Raw genomic sequence first — 20398 nt, 5'->3', positions numbered from 1 at the left:
GACTTATCCCGTTATCCCCTCTACCATACGCAGCTTTAGGATGTCTTCAAGCAGCTGCATACGGCTTCACTCCTGTAATTGGAGGCGTACTCTTCCTGCAATGGGCGGGTCTATGATAGACCGTGTACTCTCCAGAGTTTTTCCTTTTTCTTATTTCAGAATTGTGTATTGCTAGCATTGCAGCACACTAAATAATTTATTAATTCCTAACACTCGTTACAATATCTTTTAACAGCAGATTTATCATAAAAGATCCTTCCGCCCGCCAAACAATTTTTCGACTAATTAATCAAGCATTTTTGACCAAAAGATGAGCAACAAACCTTATAACCTTCTCGTTTTATATGAGAAATGCCATAATCTCTGCTTCTTCTTCGATTATCTCATATGATTTGCTTCCATTCAAAGAAAATCAGCTCTAACGTCTGCAATTGCAATCAAAATTTTCTAGTAGTCCCCTTCTATCATAATATAAGAAATTCCCAAATCCTGTGCAAATTTGAAATCCCCCTCAGCTTCAATTTGCCTAGCAAAGCCCACCATCCCCAATCTTTTAGACATGCCGGCAAAGAACTCTCCTTTCTGATTTGGAATGACAATTCCCTGAAACTCCCTCCTCTGTGAGCATAGCACTATCAACATCCAATTTACCAGCCTGTAGCTGTTGATCACGATAAGAACATCACATAGATGCTGCAGAGAGTGCTTCCACTATACTGTTCCCTGGGACTTTTATCGCCCTCCTCTCCTTCAACAATTTCCTTACCATGGCCATGTCATTCCACCTCTTTGCAGCTGCGTATATATTGGCCAACAGAACATACCTTCCGCCGTGATGCGGCTCCAACTCAATTAAACGCTTCCCTACTTCCTCTCCAAGCTCTACATCACCATGGATCCTACAAGCACCAGCAAGCGCTCCCCACAGCCCTGGATGGGGCTCCACTGGCATTCTGTCCACAAAATCCAATGCTTCCGTCAGCAGCCCTGCACGGCCTAGCAAATCAACCACGCAACCATAGTGCTCCTGCAGCGGCCTAATTCCATATACTCTCGTCATCATATCGAAAAACCTTTGGCCCTCATCGACCAGTCCAGAGTGGCTACAAGCATTCAGCAATCCAATGAAGGTTATGGCATTCGGCTCGATGCCCATCAACTTCATCTTCCATAGGAGTGTCAATGCTTGCCGCCCGTATCCATTCATGGCTAAGCCGGTGATCATCGAGTTCCATGAATACACATTCTTTGCAGGCATCTTCTTAAAGACCTGAAATGCCTCACCTATGCTCCCACACTTGCCGTACATGTCCACCAGAGCCGTTCCCAGGATCACACTCAGCTCAACCTCGTGCTGCTTGACATAATCATGCACCCACTGGCCATGCTCCAAGTCTCGCAGCTGTGCGCAGGCTGACACCACACTAACCAAAGTTGGCTCATTCGGCGTCACCTCTCTTTGAACCATCTCGTCGAACACGGCCAACGCATCTTTGCAAAGCCCACTTTGTGCCAACCCTGAAATCATCGAGCTCCATGACTCCACGTTTCTTTCAGGCATTTGATTGAACAGATGCCATGATTCGTTAGCTCTGCCACTCCGCGCATAGCCTGCGATCATTGCATTCCAAGAGATCAAATTCCTACTCGGCATCCGATCAAAGAACCACCGCGCACGATCCAACTCCCCGCAATTCGAGTACCCAGTGATCAATGCGGTCCACGAGACGACATCAGCTATGCTAGAATTGTCATCAAACAACTGGTGAGCAGAGTTCATGTCGCCGCAACCCGAGTACATGGTGATCGCATTGTTGACAATAAACACGTCGGAGTCCAACCCGAGCTTCATAACGTAGCAGTGGACGCCTCGACCGAGATCCGCGAGGCCGAGGGCGGCACAAGATTTGATAAGGAAAGGGAAGGTGAGTCTATCCGGCGATATTCTGGAACGGAGCATTCGGAGGTAGTAGTGGACGGAATCGTTGGGTTCTGTGCTCTGCGAGAAGGCGCGGATCATGGTGTTGTACATGAAGAGGTTGGGGTGGGCGACGGAGTCGAAAAGGAGCTTGGCGTAGCGGAGGTCGCCGGAGGGCGCGATGGCGGCGGCGGCGAGGAGGCGCGCGAAGGTGAAGGGGTCGGAGAAGAGGCCGGAGGTGATGATGTGGGCGTGGGTGCGCTTGAGCTCTGACATGGAGAGGAAGGCGGTGAGGGAGTGGGAAAGGTTGGGGTGGTGGAGGAGCTCCATCTTTCTCGCCAGGAAGCCGACGCCGGCCATTTCTTTTTCCCTCTCTCTTCTTCATGAGTCGGTGACCCCGGAGGATGGGTAGTGGTCGTCTCAAAGAGAGAAACCTATTCTTCTCGCGTCCATGAAGCTTCTACATCGGTCCCCAGTTAAGACCAACCTGGGAAGAACTTGGTAATGCATTCAAATATTTATGTATTGCAGGAAAATAATATAGAAATATGATTCAGCCACTCAGTGATCTCATGCATTCTGCAGCTCCCAGTTTTTTGCTCGGTGACATCCAATAAATTATTTCTTCTTGTTTCAAATCTAAACATGCATCAAGGGAGGCCAACTTTGTAGCAGATTGGTTGGTTGGCGATGGTGTTAATTGTGAGTTTCAGATGGAATCTGGCGATGGTGTCAATTTCAGATGATATCGGTTCTTCTTTCAGAGATCAATCTTCATTATGTTTGTGAATTTTAGATGCTGTGCTGTTTTTAAGTATTGTTGTTTGGTTTCATTGTTATTTATCTGATTTCTCTTTCTACCAAAAAAAAAAATCTTTATGAGTTATACTTGCGGTTCAGAATAATGAGTTATACTTGGAGTTCAGAATAACATAAAAAATGATTATTAGTTGCATTCCAAATGCAATGTGGAGCTTCTCTCAGGGGCACCAGGCAGGCAACTCATAACAAATGGCTGTGGGTGGCACATGATTAGTAAACTATAAGACAGCCTCATCTCATTACACAGCTATAATCCTTCTCTCTGGTCAGAGATGAAGTGATGTGCTTATCAATATTTGGACATGAGGCACAACACTCCCATGCAAGGTATAGTTAAGAGGCACACTGGGATAAGAGGGAAATAAAGAAACTTACCTTTCTTTTTTTTTTTTTTTTTTTGGCAATCAACTTACATAATGTTCTTTGGAGTGGCAAAAGAGAGCCACGCCCCGGCACATAATTTTTCTGTTCACTATTATGAACCTACTTAAAGCCAGAACAGAATCAATGGGACTGATAAAATGTGCACCTGTTCCATGGTCTGAGCTGAGGAACCAATAATGGTAGTTAACATACCTAAATCTAGGGCTGGAGGACAAGTTGAATACACGCTGGTAGTCAATAAAGTTTCCAATTAATACTGCCGAACAAAATTTCACAACTTACAGCAGCCTTCCATATTATCTAAAGTAGCTTAACCGAGAGCAAATAAACTACCTCATTCAGGCATATAGTAATTAACTGTTGATCATGGAAGAGATAGGAACAGGACTACAAATCACTCAGCCCACACTATTTTTTTCCCCAACAACTTGGATTGCTGCCTGATCTCTTCATGCTTCCCAGGGTTGACATCTTAAAATATGCATCCCCTAAGAATACAAAAAATCCATCAACACTTCATTCGGAAATCTGAGAAATGTAAACCAATCCAAAATAATATAGATTCATAAATAAAATCACTTGACTGACGAGCTAGCAATGAAAAATATATTCTCCGGTCTCATACTTTTCTGAGACAACATTCATAGGTTTCTTTTTTGCAGTCCCCACACCCAATAGTCCATTTCCATCATATGGATGGCCAGCTGTGAGCAAGTTGAGCAAGTATCATCAACTGATTCACCGGTTTCATGAGCCATTGCGACGCATGTCCTAATGCATGGGATGCTGCTGGGCATTTTGTTTGTTGGTGTTGAATGCTCTGTATAATAGCTCAATTTCTTCAGGTTTGCTGGGCTTCAAGGCTCGCCCTAAACGTTCAGCAGAAAAAGTTTCCACATGCAAGATCACCAAAATGGAGAAACTGACATATGCATTTCGACAGGGAAAAAAAAATGTCAATCAAATCACAAAGTCATGCAAGGATGGATTGTGCAGTCAATGAAAACACCATCCTCTGACTGGCTGCTTCAGCTATACATTTGTACAAAATTATAGATTTTGTGGCATCTTGAGTAGAGGCTATCAGTATTCTTCCATCTCGTGTTCATTGTATCAGAGAGCCCAGTCTTCATTGCTGTCATCCTGAAAGACAACAAAGTGCTAGAGTCGGACGGGATACATCTCACAATAATGCAGAGTACATGACATGGCACAAAACATGATAACAACCCAGACAAAACCAAGGAACAGAAAATGGCCTTAACAATAAAGAATGGGCATGCGCATAGACTATTTGTTGGAGATATCCTTGAAGAAGCAAGCATAATAATGTACAGGACCATATAAGGTATAAACAAATGGCAGTATATGTTGTTGGTATTTAGATGCCAAGCATCCAGCACAAATCCCTTAAGCTTCAAAGTGACTTGGGTTTCTAGACCCTGTCCCACTGAAAATGAAGATGGTTAATATTAACAGTTAAGGATGTTCAAGCCTTTTCATACCGATATGGGGCTAGCTATGGAGCAGAACTCTAAGCTAAGAAGATCAAGTTGAGAAATCAACAGGTTTTTATGATTCATCGTCAACCCGACAACCCTCTAAGGATGATTTATACAATTCTCAAATGTGGGGACTTGTCCAACACCTCCAACCAAAAGATGCAAATCAAACCTCAGGATGATTTTATATAATTGTAAATGCAGGACTCATCCACATTCTCCCAAGCCTGAAAGATGCCCAGATATCAGCTCCACCAACCAATAGAACATAACAAAAGAGTACCAGGAACCAAATGTATCACATGTAAGAGCATTTCAACAGGAGGTACATGTATGCTCCCTCACAATCACTCATACAAACACATAAAACCCCTAAAATGGAAAAAGACAAACCTACGAAAAATATTTTAGCCTGCACATAAGCACATATGCAGAACAACAAGGGGCATCATTACATCATATTCTAGGTAGATTTACTTTTTATTTTTTTCCCTCCAACTGAGGTCACCAGAATGAGGTAAGCAGTAACCACTGGATCTACAGATTAATTCCCCATAGCCAAATCATGAGAAATTTAGAGAGAACCAGGCATAAAAAAATAAAAAAAATAAAAAAAAGTTGTCGCACAGCCAAGATAAGTGATGGTAACAATGGAGCTCCACCAGAAATGCAACAGAAGGCTGAGGTCTCATCTAGTGCACCTTGAACCATATAATGGATGATCTTCTTCCCAGTAGAACTGGTCTGCTGATTGAAGGCATGCAAGCAGAAAAGGCAATGCATGTAAGAATTTTTCTGTGCAAGTCCGACATCATGGTCATGCGCACAATATTTCAGAACATGCAGAACATGAGGAGATTGACATCAATGAAATAGAAACAGACCGGAACCAAGTTACTCTAAATATAATAGCTGAATGCATGTGTAATTGCTTGCTGTTTTTTTTTACATGTCTGCAACTACAATCTTCTTGCAGCACGACAATTATCTTATACCACGAACAAATACAACTTCAACATCATGATTCTGATGGTGTGAGGCTATTGTTCTAAATGAAAGGAAAGTTAAGTGAACAAAACTCAATTCAAATGGTTTTTTTAAACTATAAAATCAAAAAATAAAAAATAAAAAAAATGTTAGGCAGTGCTAAGACTTTTGACAGGTAAAATAAACTGATCAATTCGTTGAATATAAGACCAATAAGACCCAGAGAGGAGGAGTGAATAAATCCAGAAACAGCACTGGAAGCAGATCGGCCCTTGAGGATAATATCACGTCAAGCCCTCCACCATCAAGAGATCCCTCAAAGCAGAATCACCAGGGGAATTTTGGCCTCAGAATTTCCTCATTGATCATGTCAAGCCCTTGATTACTCCTCCAAATATCGATTTATCTTCTTAGTCTCCTCTCCTCATTCACTCAAGTACTGTTCCATCTTTCAAAATTCTAAATGGCTTTTATTTCCTTAATTCTTTTTTTTTTTTTCTTTTGGTCTTTCCCCTTTTTGCCACATCTCACTATATTTAAAATTAAAAAAAAAAAGTTATATGTCCTATTCTGAACACATAATCTGTTTAGAAATCTGATTCCATACCCAAAGTTTTTTACTCAGCATTCTCTCGTGATAAGACTCTAAAATTAGGTTGTAATGTACAGAATAGACAATAAAATACCAACAAATTAACGGAACGGATCCAAATTTAATTAACAGGATAGTGAAATTAAAAGAAGAAAGTGGAAGGAGATGGTACTGGAGACGAAAAATATGAGCAGAAATAGCGGCTTCGAAGGATGGCTATTCGTCGAACTTCTTGCGGAGGTATTCGCGGACGAACTCGCGGCGGGCCTGGACGCGGGCTTGCTGGGGAGCGACGTTGGCGTAGGAGAGATGAATCCCCACGGCGATCAGCGCGACGCCCGTCGCGAAGCAGAAGGCCGTCGCCGCCAGCTGCTTCGGCGTTGGGGGGAACTGCCACATGATTCCCAAACCCCAGCGTCAGAGGAAACCGTCAGCACCGCCTCATTACTTGTATCGGTGTATAAGGTTGCGGTCTCGTTCACGTCAGTCTGGACCTCGTTGGAACCAGGAACCAAAGTGGATCTTTAATTATCGGCCACGATGGAGATGGACTTTGGATCTGGTTACTGTATTTAACCCATGGACGTTTGTAGCAATAAAAATTGATAAGAATTTTAATGATGCATAAATGCGATATACACTATATACATGTTGTTATTGGCAAATGCCAAGTGAGATATTCTAGTGTAATTTATTATTCAGGTCAAAAAAATGAATCCAATATATGATAAAATTTATAGAATCAATTTCACAGTATTATTGGAGATGAATATCCGATCTTGAAAGTAGATATATCTCTTTCGAATCATGAGGAAGCTGTCTGAAGAAATTCATTCAGCATATAACTTTGGGCCTTCCGATCTTAACTTCGGATCCTGACGATTCTTGATTCCTGACGATTTTTCTAAGCAAAACAACAAAGTCCAATTGATTCCAACTTCGACGTCAAATCTAGACTCTACCAATCAGTCCCGGTCTCTACAAACAACTGACATCGGGATAGGTTGATCTCTAACTTCGACAGCAGGTAAACTTCGGATGCCACCAATATTTATTCCCATGAGCACAACTAGTCCCAACCATTTTTTTTCTTCGGCATCCATCTGCATCATACTGCTCCGAAGTCTTCTCAATTGAAACCAGTCCGATCCTACCTGTACCCACATTCAAATTTAAAAGTGCCTACAACACTCCAGTTAGCCCCGAAACTGATAAGGTAGGTGTAACTATCCAGTCCCAAAGATTTCATATGGAAATCCTACAATATCACATTCAAATCGGCCGGCCAGACTTTCTGAAATAGCTTTTTAGTCCTCGCTTATAAAACAGCTTCTAGAGAATCTATGATGTACGCATGCATACTTCCTCTCAGCATTTCTTTCCTTCTGTTGTTTTTGAGATCTGACTTGAGCATCTGAGGATCTTCGCTGAAGCAAACTCCAATCAAGATTTGTGTTACAGAACTTTCTTTCAAAAAAAAGCACCACCATTTTAGTTTTTTCGATCGAATCCCAAATTTCAGCGGCAATATCTAGCGTTCAATATTTGTGTCCATACGAATATATCAATATTAGCTGAATTTTCGTAGTCATGACTCATTTTTTATGATTATAACTCCAAATCTGTTCTTACTAATAAAGAATATTGCCAGTAATTTTCCTACTCTTGCAAGGATTAGCTTTGCAGTGTACTAATGTACCGCACTAAATATTTTGCTTATGTTTGACCTTTGCTTGCATCCCAATTTTATCGATCGATTATCTTATAACACCATGTCCTGAGCATGTGTCTTAAAATGGCATGTCTACTATCTTTAATCTTGCGACGGAACCACAATTTTTGCTTGATAACCAACATAGTCTGCACCTTACATGGATTTAGTATATTTGTTCCACCTATGGAATATCTTATAATCCAGCAATAAACTTTTTTCCTTTCTTTCTTTTAAATTTTTTTTTAGGATAGAGCAAGTCCCCTTAGCCAACTCTACAGTAACAACAACCCATAGCGTTGATTCAGCCTAAATCATGCGGAGCAGCCGGAAAGTTGTTCCACCAAATGAACTTTTTTTTTTTTTTTTTTTTGCCCCCAGTATTCCACCAAATGACTCTGCCTATAAGTTTAGTCCTTCGGTGGAAAAAAAATTTCTATCAAATAACCGACATAAATTGCGTCATTAATTTGTCTTATATATCTTTTCATTTCTTCACATTCAAGGTATTTCCTAGACCGACGACATCCACATGAATTTTGCTACTACTCCCTTAGCTTCCTGTTTTCAAACACCAACATTTTCCAAATTCCGCCTCTTTGATCTCCAAGTAACTACCAAGACTAATTGGTTGGTCACAGAAATCCCTCACCGCACCGCCTGAAGTGAATATGAACAAAAAGGATCTCGACAGCATATTTTATAGGTGTCTTCCATTCCTCCCTTATTAGCGTTATAAGCCTACAAGTTACTCTACCACCGAAAACGAGTGACGTAGGCCTTGAGCTCTAAATCTATCCAAGATTCTAGTCGGTCTCCCTAGAGAAAGAACCCTAAAAGAGGAAGCTCCTTCTCCTGTTCTTCTCCCAGCCAGCAAACAACTATACCATTTGGATCAGAAAGAGAGATCGATGGCCTTGGTGCCGGCTTCTTCTTCTAATCTGTCCACGGCCATCGACAAAGGCCTCATAGTGAGGCCTTCTGGTGTCAGCGGTCTCGTCAACTCCATATTCGTTTCCACTGCGACCAAGGCATCGAGGATGCTCGTGGCTGCTGCCTCGGCGGCGGTGGCCACCGGCGAAGGGGAGAGGTGGCGGCCCATGAACACCGTGCGTTACCTCGTGATGCTAACCATTTGGGCTAACGTCTGGGTCCTCCGGATCATAACCGATATCTTCCCTCCTTCACCTGCTGTTCTTTCCCTTCTGGATTTTGGTGTTGATGGATTGATTGACAAGAAGCCATCCTCCTCTACGGCCATTGTTTTGCATGGAGGAAGTGGGAGTGGACTCGGTGCCAACTTTACAGCCATAGGGAGAACCCTCTCGCATGTGAGTACGTATAGCCTGTTTGATATAAAATATATTAGATGTGACAGCCTATTTCAGCATCAACTCAAGAGTTGAGCACCAACTTGACCATATGATCAGTACTTGAAAGCAAATACCAGAAGCACACTTTAATTTCAAGTTCCTTGATTCTTCTCTGTTCCACTATGCATGGTGGAGGAGATCCTTGGCAAGCTCTAGATGCAATTAAACTATTAGTTTACTATTAGTTTTTCTATTATTTTTGTTGGCAGATCTTGGTGATCCTGAACGAGCTTCCCTACACGTCCAGAAAATATGAGTTCGTGCTGGGTACGGCGGACAGAGTACTGACAGAGAACGTCCAGCTGGGCCACGCGGAGCTCCTGGAGGTCAACCGGGCCGTCCTCGCCTCCGCCTTCTCACGCACCAGCGAGCTCCTCCGCCGCGCCCTCCAGCGCTCCTCCTCCATCACGGCCACGTGGCCGTCGCGCGTCCTCAGTCTCCTCCCGCTCGGCCCCCGCCTCGCCACCTTGTACGACGGCCTCCGCCTCTGCCTCGGTGGCCTCCTCCCGTCCGCCGCCGTCGGTGCCCTCCGGCCGTACAAGCCCCACCGGCCGGTGACGGCGAGCGTGAACGAGTGGCTGGATGCGGAGAAGCTGGCGCACGAGCTGCTGTGGATTACGAACAAGCTGAGAGCGAGCTCGGCCGTCGGAGAGGCGATCGTGCGGTGGGCCTTCGCGTCCGGGCTGGCGTCGCTGGCTTTGACCGCTCATCCGAGGGTTCAGGGTCTCATCGTCAAGATCACCGGTGAAACAATCTAAAACAGCATTTCCTGGCCGTCCGATATATCATCTATTTACCCGAATATTCAAGATAAAGACATAATACATTTATTTTTGGAAATATTACAATATTAAACAAAAGCTTGTTAGATTAAAAAGGAGCAATAACATGCATGGATTAATTAAACAGAGCATCTATATGTTACCTATGAGGCTCTGACCGCTAGCTTGTGACTTATGAAAGAATAATAACTTAAAGTTCTTAAGTAAAAGATTAAGAAGATTATTAATTTGCATGAAACTTTTTCTTTTAATTTAAATTATTTATTGTAATAAAAAAGCAATCCACTTCATCTTTATGAAGTATGCCCATGACGATCATTAAGTTTTATGCAGTTCGAATGGTTGTGTTATGCATGCCGGTAATTCTTTCTGTATGTTTAGAGAATTTCCTGGAGGTAACTTCTCTTCTAATACTTTACTGGGTCTCTAATATGCAGGGACATAAAAATTAACAACAAAATAATTTAACTATTTAACTGAGGCATAGCTTTCTAGAACCAATGTTCCTTCCCATAGTTTTTTGAATCTTTCTCATGATCAGATTTATAAAAGCTAAGTAATTTGATCTCTGTGTGATTGCAGTGGTACTGCTACGGGAGCTGGCACGTGGGGAGTGGGAGGCAGCGAGGGAGGTCCGATTCGGGATACTGGCGTTGTGGCTACCGCTGCTGTGCTACGCGAGCCAGGGGGTGACGGCCCCGGTGCTCACAGGGATGGAAAGGTGGGAGATGGAAAGGGTGATCGAAGACCTCCTCGCCGGCCTGCCGTTGGATGACCAGGAGATCATCCTCCGCAACTGGCTCGAGGACTTCTCCGCCTCCGACTCCGATTGGCCCAACCTCTCCAGGGCGTTCGACCGTTGGTGCCGCTACGCGCGCAAGCTTCTTTGCTGAAGGATTCTTATATTTTATGATGATCTTATGAAAGCATATTGTAGAGCATGCATGTATTGGTAATTATTGATAGCTTGTGATGCATAATAAAAAGCGGTGCAGCATTGCCTGCTATAAGAGAATTAACGGTTCATAATTACCAGCCATAGTAGCTATGGTTATAACAACATTGATGGAAATTATTTTGTTTAAAATAAAAATGCAAGCCCATAGATAAATTACTCAGATGGTCCTTCCTCATAACCCTGGGGAGAGTCTGAGTCAATTCCCTCATTCTAATATTTTTATTGTTTGGTCATGCTTCCAACATGGCAAGCATTTCTTAGGTATTCCAGACAAGTCATGCTGCAGGTTATAACTTCAATTAGTGAGTGTCAAGTAAAGAAGACATTACAACTCGGAGAAATTTGGAGCAAAAGAGCTGAAATTGAGAGTCACAAATTTTAACATAAAAATTGGTGTACATTTAAAATAATTCAATATCCCTTGTTAGAAGCGGAATTTGACAATATTACTCCACTTCAGCCAGGTAATCATCGATCTCAGCTGGAGTAAGTATCCTGCAGCATAAAATGAAATATAATGAGCATGATATTAATTATAAGAACATAGAAATGCCACCATCCTGAACTCATGTTCATTCCTCTTGCATGCAGCACGCTGGGACCACCTCATTATCCAGACCATTACCATCTTTTTACACATCAATGACAACTTTTTTGATCGGTTATGCATAATACTACTGTTCAGCTACTTGTTCCATTACTAAATCCATTTATGCTACGTTTGAACTGCTGAACTGAGAATAAAACAGAGAGCAAGAAACAGCCGATTTGGGCACATTCCAGCCCATAAATAACTTCTTCCTTGCTCTCTCAGCATCCAAACATAGCTCTCACAAAAGCTTGAGGAACTTCAGATGCACAGCCGCTACAATATTCAGTAATTCTCAGTCATAACAGGATACTTTTACTGACAAGTTCTGACAGTAAAACAAGGATTGGAGACATTTCTAATAGAACTAAACCGCCAACCTTTTTCTAATTCCAAATATTAATTTGATTGGTGTAGGCTAATCTGTGTATCTATCCCAACAGATGGAACGAACAAGATTAACCCTTTTTAGTTAGTTAAACATGGAAACAGTAATTCTACTCATTGGGACACAATAAACTGATAGAACCACTTAAAACACTGAAACACATAAGGAGCCATTAGCGAAGTGAAATTGAACAAACCTGAACTTACGGTCAGCACCAATAATTCCAATTTCAATGTTCGTGCCAGAAATTTGACCTTCAAACCTACATTTTGCAACATAACCAATCAAATTAATATCACCAAAGATCCAGGTGTTTAATGAACAACAAAAGTTCAAATGAAATGTATGAGAATACCCTTCTTTAAGAGTCAAAATGGCAGTATGCACAGCATCATCAAGCTCCATATCATCAGTATACCTACAATCAGAAGAAATGTCCCAAGTTGTAAAACAGTAATAGATGGTGATGCTTGTAGTGGAGGTTACTAATGTTCCGATATTTTCTGAGTGGTGAAGGAGTTTGTCTGATAGTTCTAAGGGGGATTGGAAGGTTTTGTTCACAATTCAAAATTGAAGCAGACAACATGAACTAAATTACAGATGACACCGGCCAGCATTGAGTACCTCTTCTCAAGAAATGTCTTTGCATTGGAAACATTTTTCCCCATTGCAGATGCTTTCCAAGAGAAGTATGAACCTGATGGATCAGCCTAAAAAACAAGGTTCAAAGAAATAAAAAGATGTATAAGATTTAAGTTGTCGCATCATGTTAATCACAGTAGCTATAAGAAGGTGAGAAAAAATTAAGATCAAGCAGTGTGAGAAATCATCAATTTAAGATCATGCTAATCACAGTAGCCATAACAGGCTAGATAACCCGTACTTACCATTAAAAATGGAACCAGGTACAGATTAAGATCAAATGGTACGAGATCATCAATTTAAGATGTACATGGATGATATAATATACAAAAACAAATTATACTGATGGTTCCAAACTATAGGCAATGTGCCTGACAAATTATTAGGAAGATCATGCACTAAACTCAGCATCCTCTACCAATGGTTAAACCAGCAAAGAGAATATGGTATGATGCCAAAATACCCGATATAGCTGTGGACCATTGTCGTCATATCCAGCAACCAGCAAAGAAACTCCAAATGGCCTTACACCACTGCAGGGGTTAAGGGGGAAAAAGAGAGCATGAATTTATATAAGGCCTTCTCTATAATAACAAGACAAGTGCAGTTTGAGGCTGGAATATCTGATTGCGCACCTAAAGTTGGAGTGTAAGACTATCACGCCTGCCTGAAACTTTGGCCAGGGAAGTTTGGTTTTGTTACATTCATGCAATATTTATCAATACAAATGGCAGAGACTATATAAATCAGTCTGGTTTATCCAAGTTTGAGAGCATTCATCACTGGCCCTCAAGCTGACAACAGTCCTCAAGTATGAAAACAAATGCTATGCTTAAATAAGCTCGGGCACCATAAGGAAACCGGTGAAGGTTACCAAAGCCAGGAGTCTAATCAAGATGCAATGAGGAAACCATATCCCAAAGCAAAAGAATAACAAAAGTTCAACTTTTTCCTTCATGTATTTTCAAAGAATGAGTCAACTGGTTTAATTGACCTGGTAGAAGGTCAGATATAGAAGAACAGTCAGTTAAAAGGAAAATACATGAAGATTGGCAAATCAGATGAAAGAAAAACTATACCACATACAGTGAATCTTGTAGTGCTTTTGGTAGAGGTATATGACCCAAAAATAAGAATTCACTATGAAGAACAAATAGGTATAAACCAGACCTAAATATTGAGGTGATAAAGGAGAGGCAAATAAGCAGCTCTGGTGCAGCTTTAAAATTTGAAATATTGGGATATTTCAACGAAGGAAGAGCCACTGGTTCTTATATATGTATGTTAAAAAATTAGGTCCCGACATTCCATCCTTGACAAACAACTAGGCTTTTTCACTTGCTAATGAAGTTCTAATTCATCTCCATTGGCAAAGCAACTCAGAAAATAACATACCCAGATTAAGTGAACTCCTGCATTACAGCTGCAGTTTCCCTAACAAGTTGTGTAACCGGTATTGGCTCCTGCAATCATGAATTGACAATGACTATGATAAAGCATGATATAAAAATATAAGCATAAACAAATGCAGAATCACTGCTGTTCTTGTGAACAAAAACATCCAGAAAGGACAAAAAAAAAAGAAACTTTGTACCATCAGGTCCTCATTGTCATGTGTCTATTAAAAATTGTAATTTTTTTTTTCAAGGGCAAGCAGAATGATGCAGAAGTCTGCATTTAAATGATTGCCCTTCAATCTATCAGTTCCAAAGTGTAAATTGAAATAAGGAATGTGTTCTTGGAAGACTATAACTCAAATAAGTTGTTTAAAAACATATCTAATATGCTTTTTTTGGGTAGTAATAAATATGCTACAACTGTGTGTGTAAGGTGAGAAAAATAAGAAGTTTGCACGATGTACAAGAATGGAAGGAAGAAAAATTCATCATAAAGTAAACAAGTAGGTACCAATGCCATGTCAATGGAAGGCTTTCGGGTTGAACCATACCTTATATAGTCGGTAATATTGTTGTGCTTGTTGTCTGCCTTTTTTCACCAGAACACGGAAATCTGAGCCCATTCCACTGCACATAAACATACAAACAGTGGAGGGAAACAAACAAAATGAATGATGGCATCTAATAGAAAAGGTAGTTCTACAAAGAAAGGTGACAAATGCTCAGCGATGGGATATTATCAAGGTGATCGATGAAAACCCCATTTCAGGGGTGGTGCCAGGTTTCAATCCTGGGGGGCCAAGCTCTATTTAAGAAAATGAAAAATTGCTACACATATAACATGCATATAATATATATATATATATATATATATATATATATATATATATATATATATATATATATATATATATAAATGTTTGAATGTTAAAGATTTTTCTCGGTATACAAATATAGATACACATATACATATACATATACATATATATATATATATATATATATATATAGAGAGAGAGAGAGAGAGAGAGAGATGGGCTAGAGTCCAATCCACCAGATTAGAGGTCAAGTCCAGTCAGTTTTGATTGGATGATGGGGTCTAACATCAATGACCCATGTCGTTTGATGTGATCAACTCTGAACTTCCTAAACACTCAAAATCCTATGATCTAGAAACCCCTTACTTATGCATAAAGTGGTCAAAAATATGCATTGTTTCATATTATTTAAATTGTCCATTTCTAATGCATGGGCTAAACCCCATCATCTAATCTGGACTGGCTGGATTTGAGTTTCAAATCAGATTGACCTGATTCTGGTCCACCTCATATACACGCACCACAGAAAGAAACTTTTACATTGTTATCATTGGGAAGTTTTAATCTTTCACATCATTATTTTTCTCTTATTCCTAAATATTTCTTCTTTCAAAATGCTCTTCTGTTCTACGACATCATATTAAATTGAATTCTAGATATATATATATATATATATATATATATATATATATATATATATATATATATATATATATAAAAGAGTGTGATAACAAAATATGCACTGATAATACTAATCAATTGCCAGCTAAAAAGTGTTATTCCACATGTATATTTGCAAGCTATACTCATAATCTTTTTTTTAAAAAAAATGTTAAAGAACTTTATCAAGAAAGCCTTGGGGGAGCTCTGAGCCATATTTTCCATAAGAGTCAAAAGTGATACATAAGAAAGATAGGTAATCCACCATGTGCAATCAGGAAGTATCATATGGACAGGGGGAGATCAAGGTAAAGAGAAAGAAGAGAAAAATATTCAAGATCAATACTAAGTTGTGAGGCATGAGAAGTGGGGGATAGGGTGCTGGTGCTGGAAGATTTCAGGTTGAATCTTATCAATGGCCTCTGTTCGGTTCTGTTTGGTGGGCTTTTTTCTTGGAAGTCTATTTGGAAGTTTTTATATGAATAAAAAGAAAAATCCCAACAGAATTGGAATCTCGTCACAAAAGTATAGAGGTTTTACCTTTCTTTTCATGTTTCTGGGATCCCAATCCTGAAATATTGAAGACAATTGAAACCTTTGAGGGGGGCATGTTAAATCAAATAGAAGGTTAGGTGATTCGACATAGATATATATTAAAGAAAATTTTGGAGTTGGCTGGGCCACAGTCCCGTGGCTCTGACATGGCTAACCCCCTGCCCCATTTCAAGTGTCAAAAGAAATGTAGCATTCTGCAGGTATCAAATTTACCAATTCATGTGAGTTTCATCATGGCATCGTACCAATGGACTAGTGCAAAGCATATTTAGTAGTCCCAGACCATGTTGGTCCATAGTAGGCATACGGCTCATATTGGTAGAGAATCAATACTTGATATAACCCCTATACTGAGTGTTGATACCAAGACCTGGACTGTATCGACACTGTACCAGTTGCATACTGAAATTAGTACCTAAACTGGTACTTTAAAGTTCAAACCTTGGTGCAGTGTTCACTGCACTAGGCTTCTATCATGTTAGCGATATGCAATTTAGCAGGTGGGACCACTTCCAAAGTTTCTGACATGCACTTTTCTTGTCAACATTTATTAATTCAACAGCTTCTATTATTTATATGAAAACCTATTATCAGGAAAAATTCACTCAACACAATTCCACAGTATACAACAAAATAGACAAAGCATGAGACTGAATATGTGAAAAACCTTATAAAATTAACAAACCACTACAATTATCACCGTGACTATATTCCCAACATCTCAAAAAACATGCTAAATGAGACCATATATTATCCTATAAAATATAAATCATCCCATGATAAAGTCGTGCATAGAATCGAAGTTCAGAACTATCTTGGAGGTCATAAAATATTTTATGTCATAAACAAAATATAAGCGACTTAAATAAATAAAGCAATGAATATAGCAAGTGGCATGTAGCACCTGGAAACAACTCCAATGTTTGTTGTCATTAGCTGAATCTTTTGCACCTATAGTTAAACAAGTAATAGGTTTGAAATTAAATTTCCATGTTCCAAAAGAGAAAGGAAACACAAGGAGACTTAAGATTGGATAGGTACCCAGGACTTATTGACAAAGCTGAATGTTAAATGTAACTCTATAAGGAAATGCGATCAGTAGAAAAATCAAGACAAAAAAAAGTGCCGCTGTAGTCGAAAGCTGATTAAGGGATACCAATGTAAGAAGACGTGAGGGAGAGACCCATCTCAACAAAAAGAAAAAGTTTTGAAGCATATCCCTTCATTAGTCAACAAAATATTCAATTTTGAAAGAAGTGTACAGAATACAGCAGACCCCATAAAACTAGACCACCCATACTAATTCTTCGAGCATCAGATGACAAACTCAAAAAATGTTGGTATTTATATTACTAGTTCCTGTCATTATCATTTAGAAAGAAAATTTCAGTAAAGTTGAATGTAGTATAAGTATCCAGATCATGTAGCTCTTGGATATGTGTAAAAGCATGTGTAATATGACTTCATGCCTCCAAAACCAAATGTTGCAATTCTAGAGGGCCAACTAACCATTTCAATGGGAAACTAAACATTCTCAGACTAATTGTAGTCCGTAAACGATGAAATTGCCCAAACAACTCTTAAGATTGAAGCACACAAGCATTATCTTCACTGATTGGTTAGCATTTGACTATAGATAAGGATGTTAAGGAAAGAAAATCAAAGTCTCTCTAGGAGACAAGGTGGCAAGGACTCAGCACATCTTGGTGATGCAGATCCTTAAGGGGTGCTCAAAGGAGAGCCATGCCCATCTTGAGGCTAGCTTATGCGTATGCCTTGAGGCTCATTACTAAGCATATATAAGACAGAAGATGGTTTCCAGGTTATAGGAACTTAAAACCTCAAACCATGAACGCATTAAGGGAAACAATCATAAGTTAAGAGCTGGTCATGGAACAATCGAAAACATCAGTGATTCTCAACTTGTTCCACAAAACTGAACCCACGTAGATCAGTTGAGGCATATTGATACTGCTTAGCATTTATTGAATGAATTTCAGTTGCTTCCTCAGAATGAAAACAAAAAAGAAGGTAACTTTGTTAGCATAAAAAGTTAGCACCTCCTGAAACTATTAAGATCAAAGGACTTCATTGAAGAAAATATAATCTATCCAGTCTATGACTCTTCATGAAGCATTGATGTCTTCCTAACAATGTGACAACTGATAAGCAGAGGCACATATAAAAGACATACCTTGTTAAATTTGCAGGCAGTGAAATATGCAAACATCAAACGATCATAAATTACATCTTGACGATGAGTTCCAAAATTAAAAAAAATCATGATGGAGGTACGCTAAGTGTGCAAAATCAAACAAAATAGATACATTTTTTCTTTTTTTTTTGTTTTTTTATTTTCTTTAGAAAGCAAGTGAGCATCAGAGATTACAAACAAAAAGGATGCATAAAAATCATTTAGAAAAGGGTGAAAAAAACTTGGACTAGGGGAAATATCAAATGGGCTTCTGCTTCGCTACAATATAACATGCAGACAAGAACAGGTATTTCCAGAGGTGGAAGTAAGTGATGTGTGCTCACTGATGTCTCATCCACTAAGATGGAAGGCAATTTCTTCTCGGTTGCAATAACAACACCATTAGCAGCTGCAGTCATCACCATTAGAAATGTTATAATATTAGATATGACATATGAGAAAATCAAAGATAATAAACTGGTGAAGAAACATTATATGAGGACTCACATAAATGATGTTTAACAACTAGTTAACTTTTAAGTCTGACCAGTGACTAGCATTCCATCACTACACGATCTCAATTCATTTAGCATCTAAAGTTATATGTAATACATTGATCCCATCAAATATAAATAAAAGAACCAACAAGAGGAATAATTAATGTCGATGGCATGACTTGTCTGTGTTCAGAAAACAATCAACGAGAAGTAACGTGACCCTTTGGTCTAACTTTCAAACTAACACGGTTGTTGTCCAGGGGAAGAAATAAAGAGGCCCAGGCCCTGGACAGTAATCTAGATAGCAATACAATAAATGAAATACCTGAGCACGTCATATTCGCAGCAATTTTTGATTAAGATGATTATATTACTCTTGACGGGATTCTACAAGCATGTCACGCGCTGCTCGTGTTAAGTTATTAAAATTAGGATACGAACTTCAGGTTAGCATTCTAAAGAAAACATTTTTATGATCGCTAAAATTCAGAAAGAACCTTAGCTCCGTAGTTGGCACACTACAAATGGTTTCTTTTGCTTCTTAACAATCTGCTGGGGTGCCAAACTTACCAATGCTAGACGTGCCAACCCTAGACGTCCAACAAAAAACGACTCATATTCACTGTGACACGATGCTTGAAAACTATACTAGCATACAGAAAGCGGAAAAAACATTCCGAAATAGCTATTCCTTTATCAAAAGAGTCCATGGAAATCATTACTTGGAGAAGATTAACGAAGCAAGAACCGATATACGCCGACTGGTGTGATTAAACCACGGGGAGGGGATCGTCTAAATAGGGAGAGATTACCTTTGATTCCAAGAGACGTTTGGCCGGATCCGACGGCCATCAGGGCGTGCTCGATCTGGACCAGCTTCCCCGAAGGGCTGAGTAAAGAAACGGAGTTAGGATCGAAGGATTCGAGGGCTAGGGAGAAATGTATGGATCGGGGGTGCAAGGATCGGTGAGTACCTGAAGGTGGTTAACGAGAAGGAATATTGGCCGTCTCCCATGTCGACTCTACGATTGGAGTGGTCGACGAGAAAGAACTACGGGCGAGGCCGAGAGGGCGAGTTATGTTTTATATAAGAAAGGGAGTCGACGAGAAACCTTCCGCAAGAAAGCAATAGGCCGGAAAGAATTGGGAGATTTGTTTGCTCATCCGTGGGAGCGACGGCCTGGGTGATCTCAACTGGGTTTATTGAAGGAGAGGGTACGATGAATGGTTGGGATAATTGTTCTGATCGTATTTTTTTATAAAAAAATAATATTATCGATGGAGTTTTATAAAAATTTAAAATAAATTATATTTTTATTTTTTTTAATAAAATGATTCATCCCAACAACCTTTATATGAATATAACCAAAAGTATCGAAGAACAAAAAGATTCCAAAATGGCCAGGAGTCACTCTACCTTAATCCATAGAATTTTGCCTGAATGTTTAGCAACATAGACTGCAATTCAGCCCGCATCACGTCTAACATTTTGATACTATAAATTAGTCAAAATTTGACCGAAATGATGATGTTAAATCATACTTGAAAATCGAGGAATGTAGCTAAAGATTTTTAAACTCCAACATTTGTGAAACTTTAATGACCAAAAATATAATTTACATACTACAT

The 20398-nt window shown here is 39.8% G+C and overlaps 3 protein-coding genes across 9 annotated transcripts; 1 reads left to right on the top strand and 2 right to left on the bottom strand.

Annotated features, from left to right (window-relative positions):
* Positions 1 to 172: 172 nt before the first annotated feature.
* LOC105059213 (pentatricopeptide repeat-containing protein At5g66520) lies at positions 173 to 6701 on the bottom strand. Of its 6 annotated transcripts, none has more exons than XM_073249921.1 (3): positions 6378 to 6701; positions 5289 to 5373; positions 173 to 4267 (listed from the first exon to the last, which is right to left on the bottom strand). In XM_073249921.1, the coding sequence occupies exon 3, from the start codon at positions 2276 to 2278 to the stop codon at positions 683 to 685; it is 1596 nt and encodes a 531-aa protein (XP_073106022.1). In that variant the 5' UTR covers positions 2279 to 4267; positions 5289 to 5373; positions 6378 to 6701; the 3' UTR covers positions 173 to 682. The 6 variants fall into 6 exon arrangements, with proteins under 6 accessions (XP_073106022.1, XP_073106023.1, XP_073106024.1 ...); XM_073249922.1 differs by having other exon boundaries at positions 5328 to 5373; XM_073249923.1 differs by having other exon boundaries at positions 5289 to 5370.
* Positions 6702 to 8827: 2126 nt separating this feature from the next.
* LOC105058960 (uncharacterized) lies at positions 8828 to 11102 on the top strand. Its single transcript, XM_010942052.4, has 3 exons — positions 8828 to 9247; positions 9499 to 10033; positions 10654 to 11102. The coding sequence occupies exons 1-3, from the start codon at positions 8828 to 8830 to the stop codon at positions 10962 to 10964; spliced, it is 1266 nt and encodes a 421-aa protein (XP_010940354.1). The 3' UTR covers positions 10965 to 11102.
* A 119-nt stretch (positions 11103 to 11221) lies between these two features.
* On the bottom strand, positions 11222 to 19973 carry LOC105058962 (proteasome subunit alpha type-2). 2 transcript variants are annotated; one of them, XM_019855298.3, is made up of 11 exons: positions 19744 to 19973; positions 19582 to 19658; positions 18617 to 18681; positions 16983 to 17029; positions 14597 to 14672; positions 13284 to 13321; positions 13112 to 13181; positions 12631 to 12716; positions 12362 to 12424; positions 12203 to 12268; positions 11222 to 11524 (listed from the first exon to the last, which is right to left on the bottom strand). In XM_019855298.3, exons 1-11 carry the CDS (start codon positions 19782 to 19784, stop codon positions 11476 to 11478), a joined length of 678 nt encoding a protein of 225 aa, XP_019710857.1. In that variant the 5' UTR covers positions 19785 to 19973; the 3' UTR covers positions 11222 to 11475. The 2 variants fall into 2 exon arrangements, with proteins under 2 accessions (XP_019710857.1, XP_019710858.1); XM_019855299.2 differs by having other exon boundaries at positions 12203 to 12260; positions 19744 to 19972.
* Positions 19974 to 20398: the final 425 nt, after the last annotated feature.

Source organism: Elaeis guineensis, chromosome 16 (genome assembly GCF_000442705.2).
Source record: "Elaeis guineensis isolate ETL-2024a chromosome 16, EG11, whole genome shotgun sequence".
In the NCBI taxonomy this organism is placed as follows: Eukaryota; Viridiplantae; Streptophyta; class Magnoliopsida; order Arecales; family Arecaceae; genus Elaeis; species Elaeis guineensis.
This window is presented reverse-complemented; position numbering and strand designations above follow the sequence as displayed.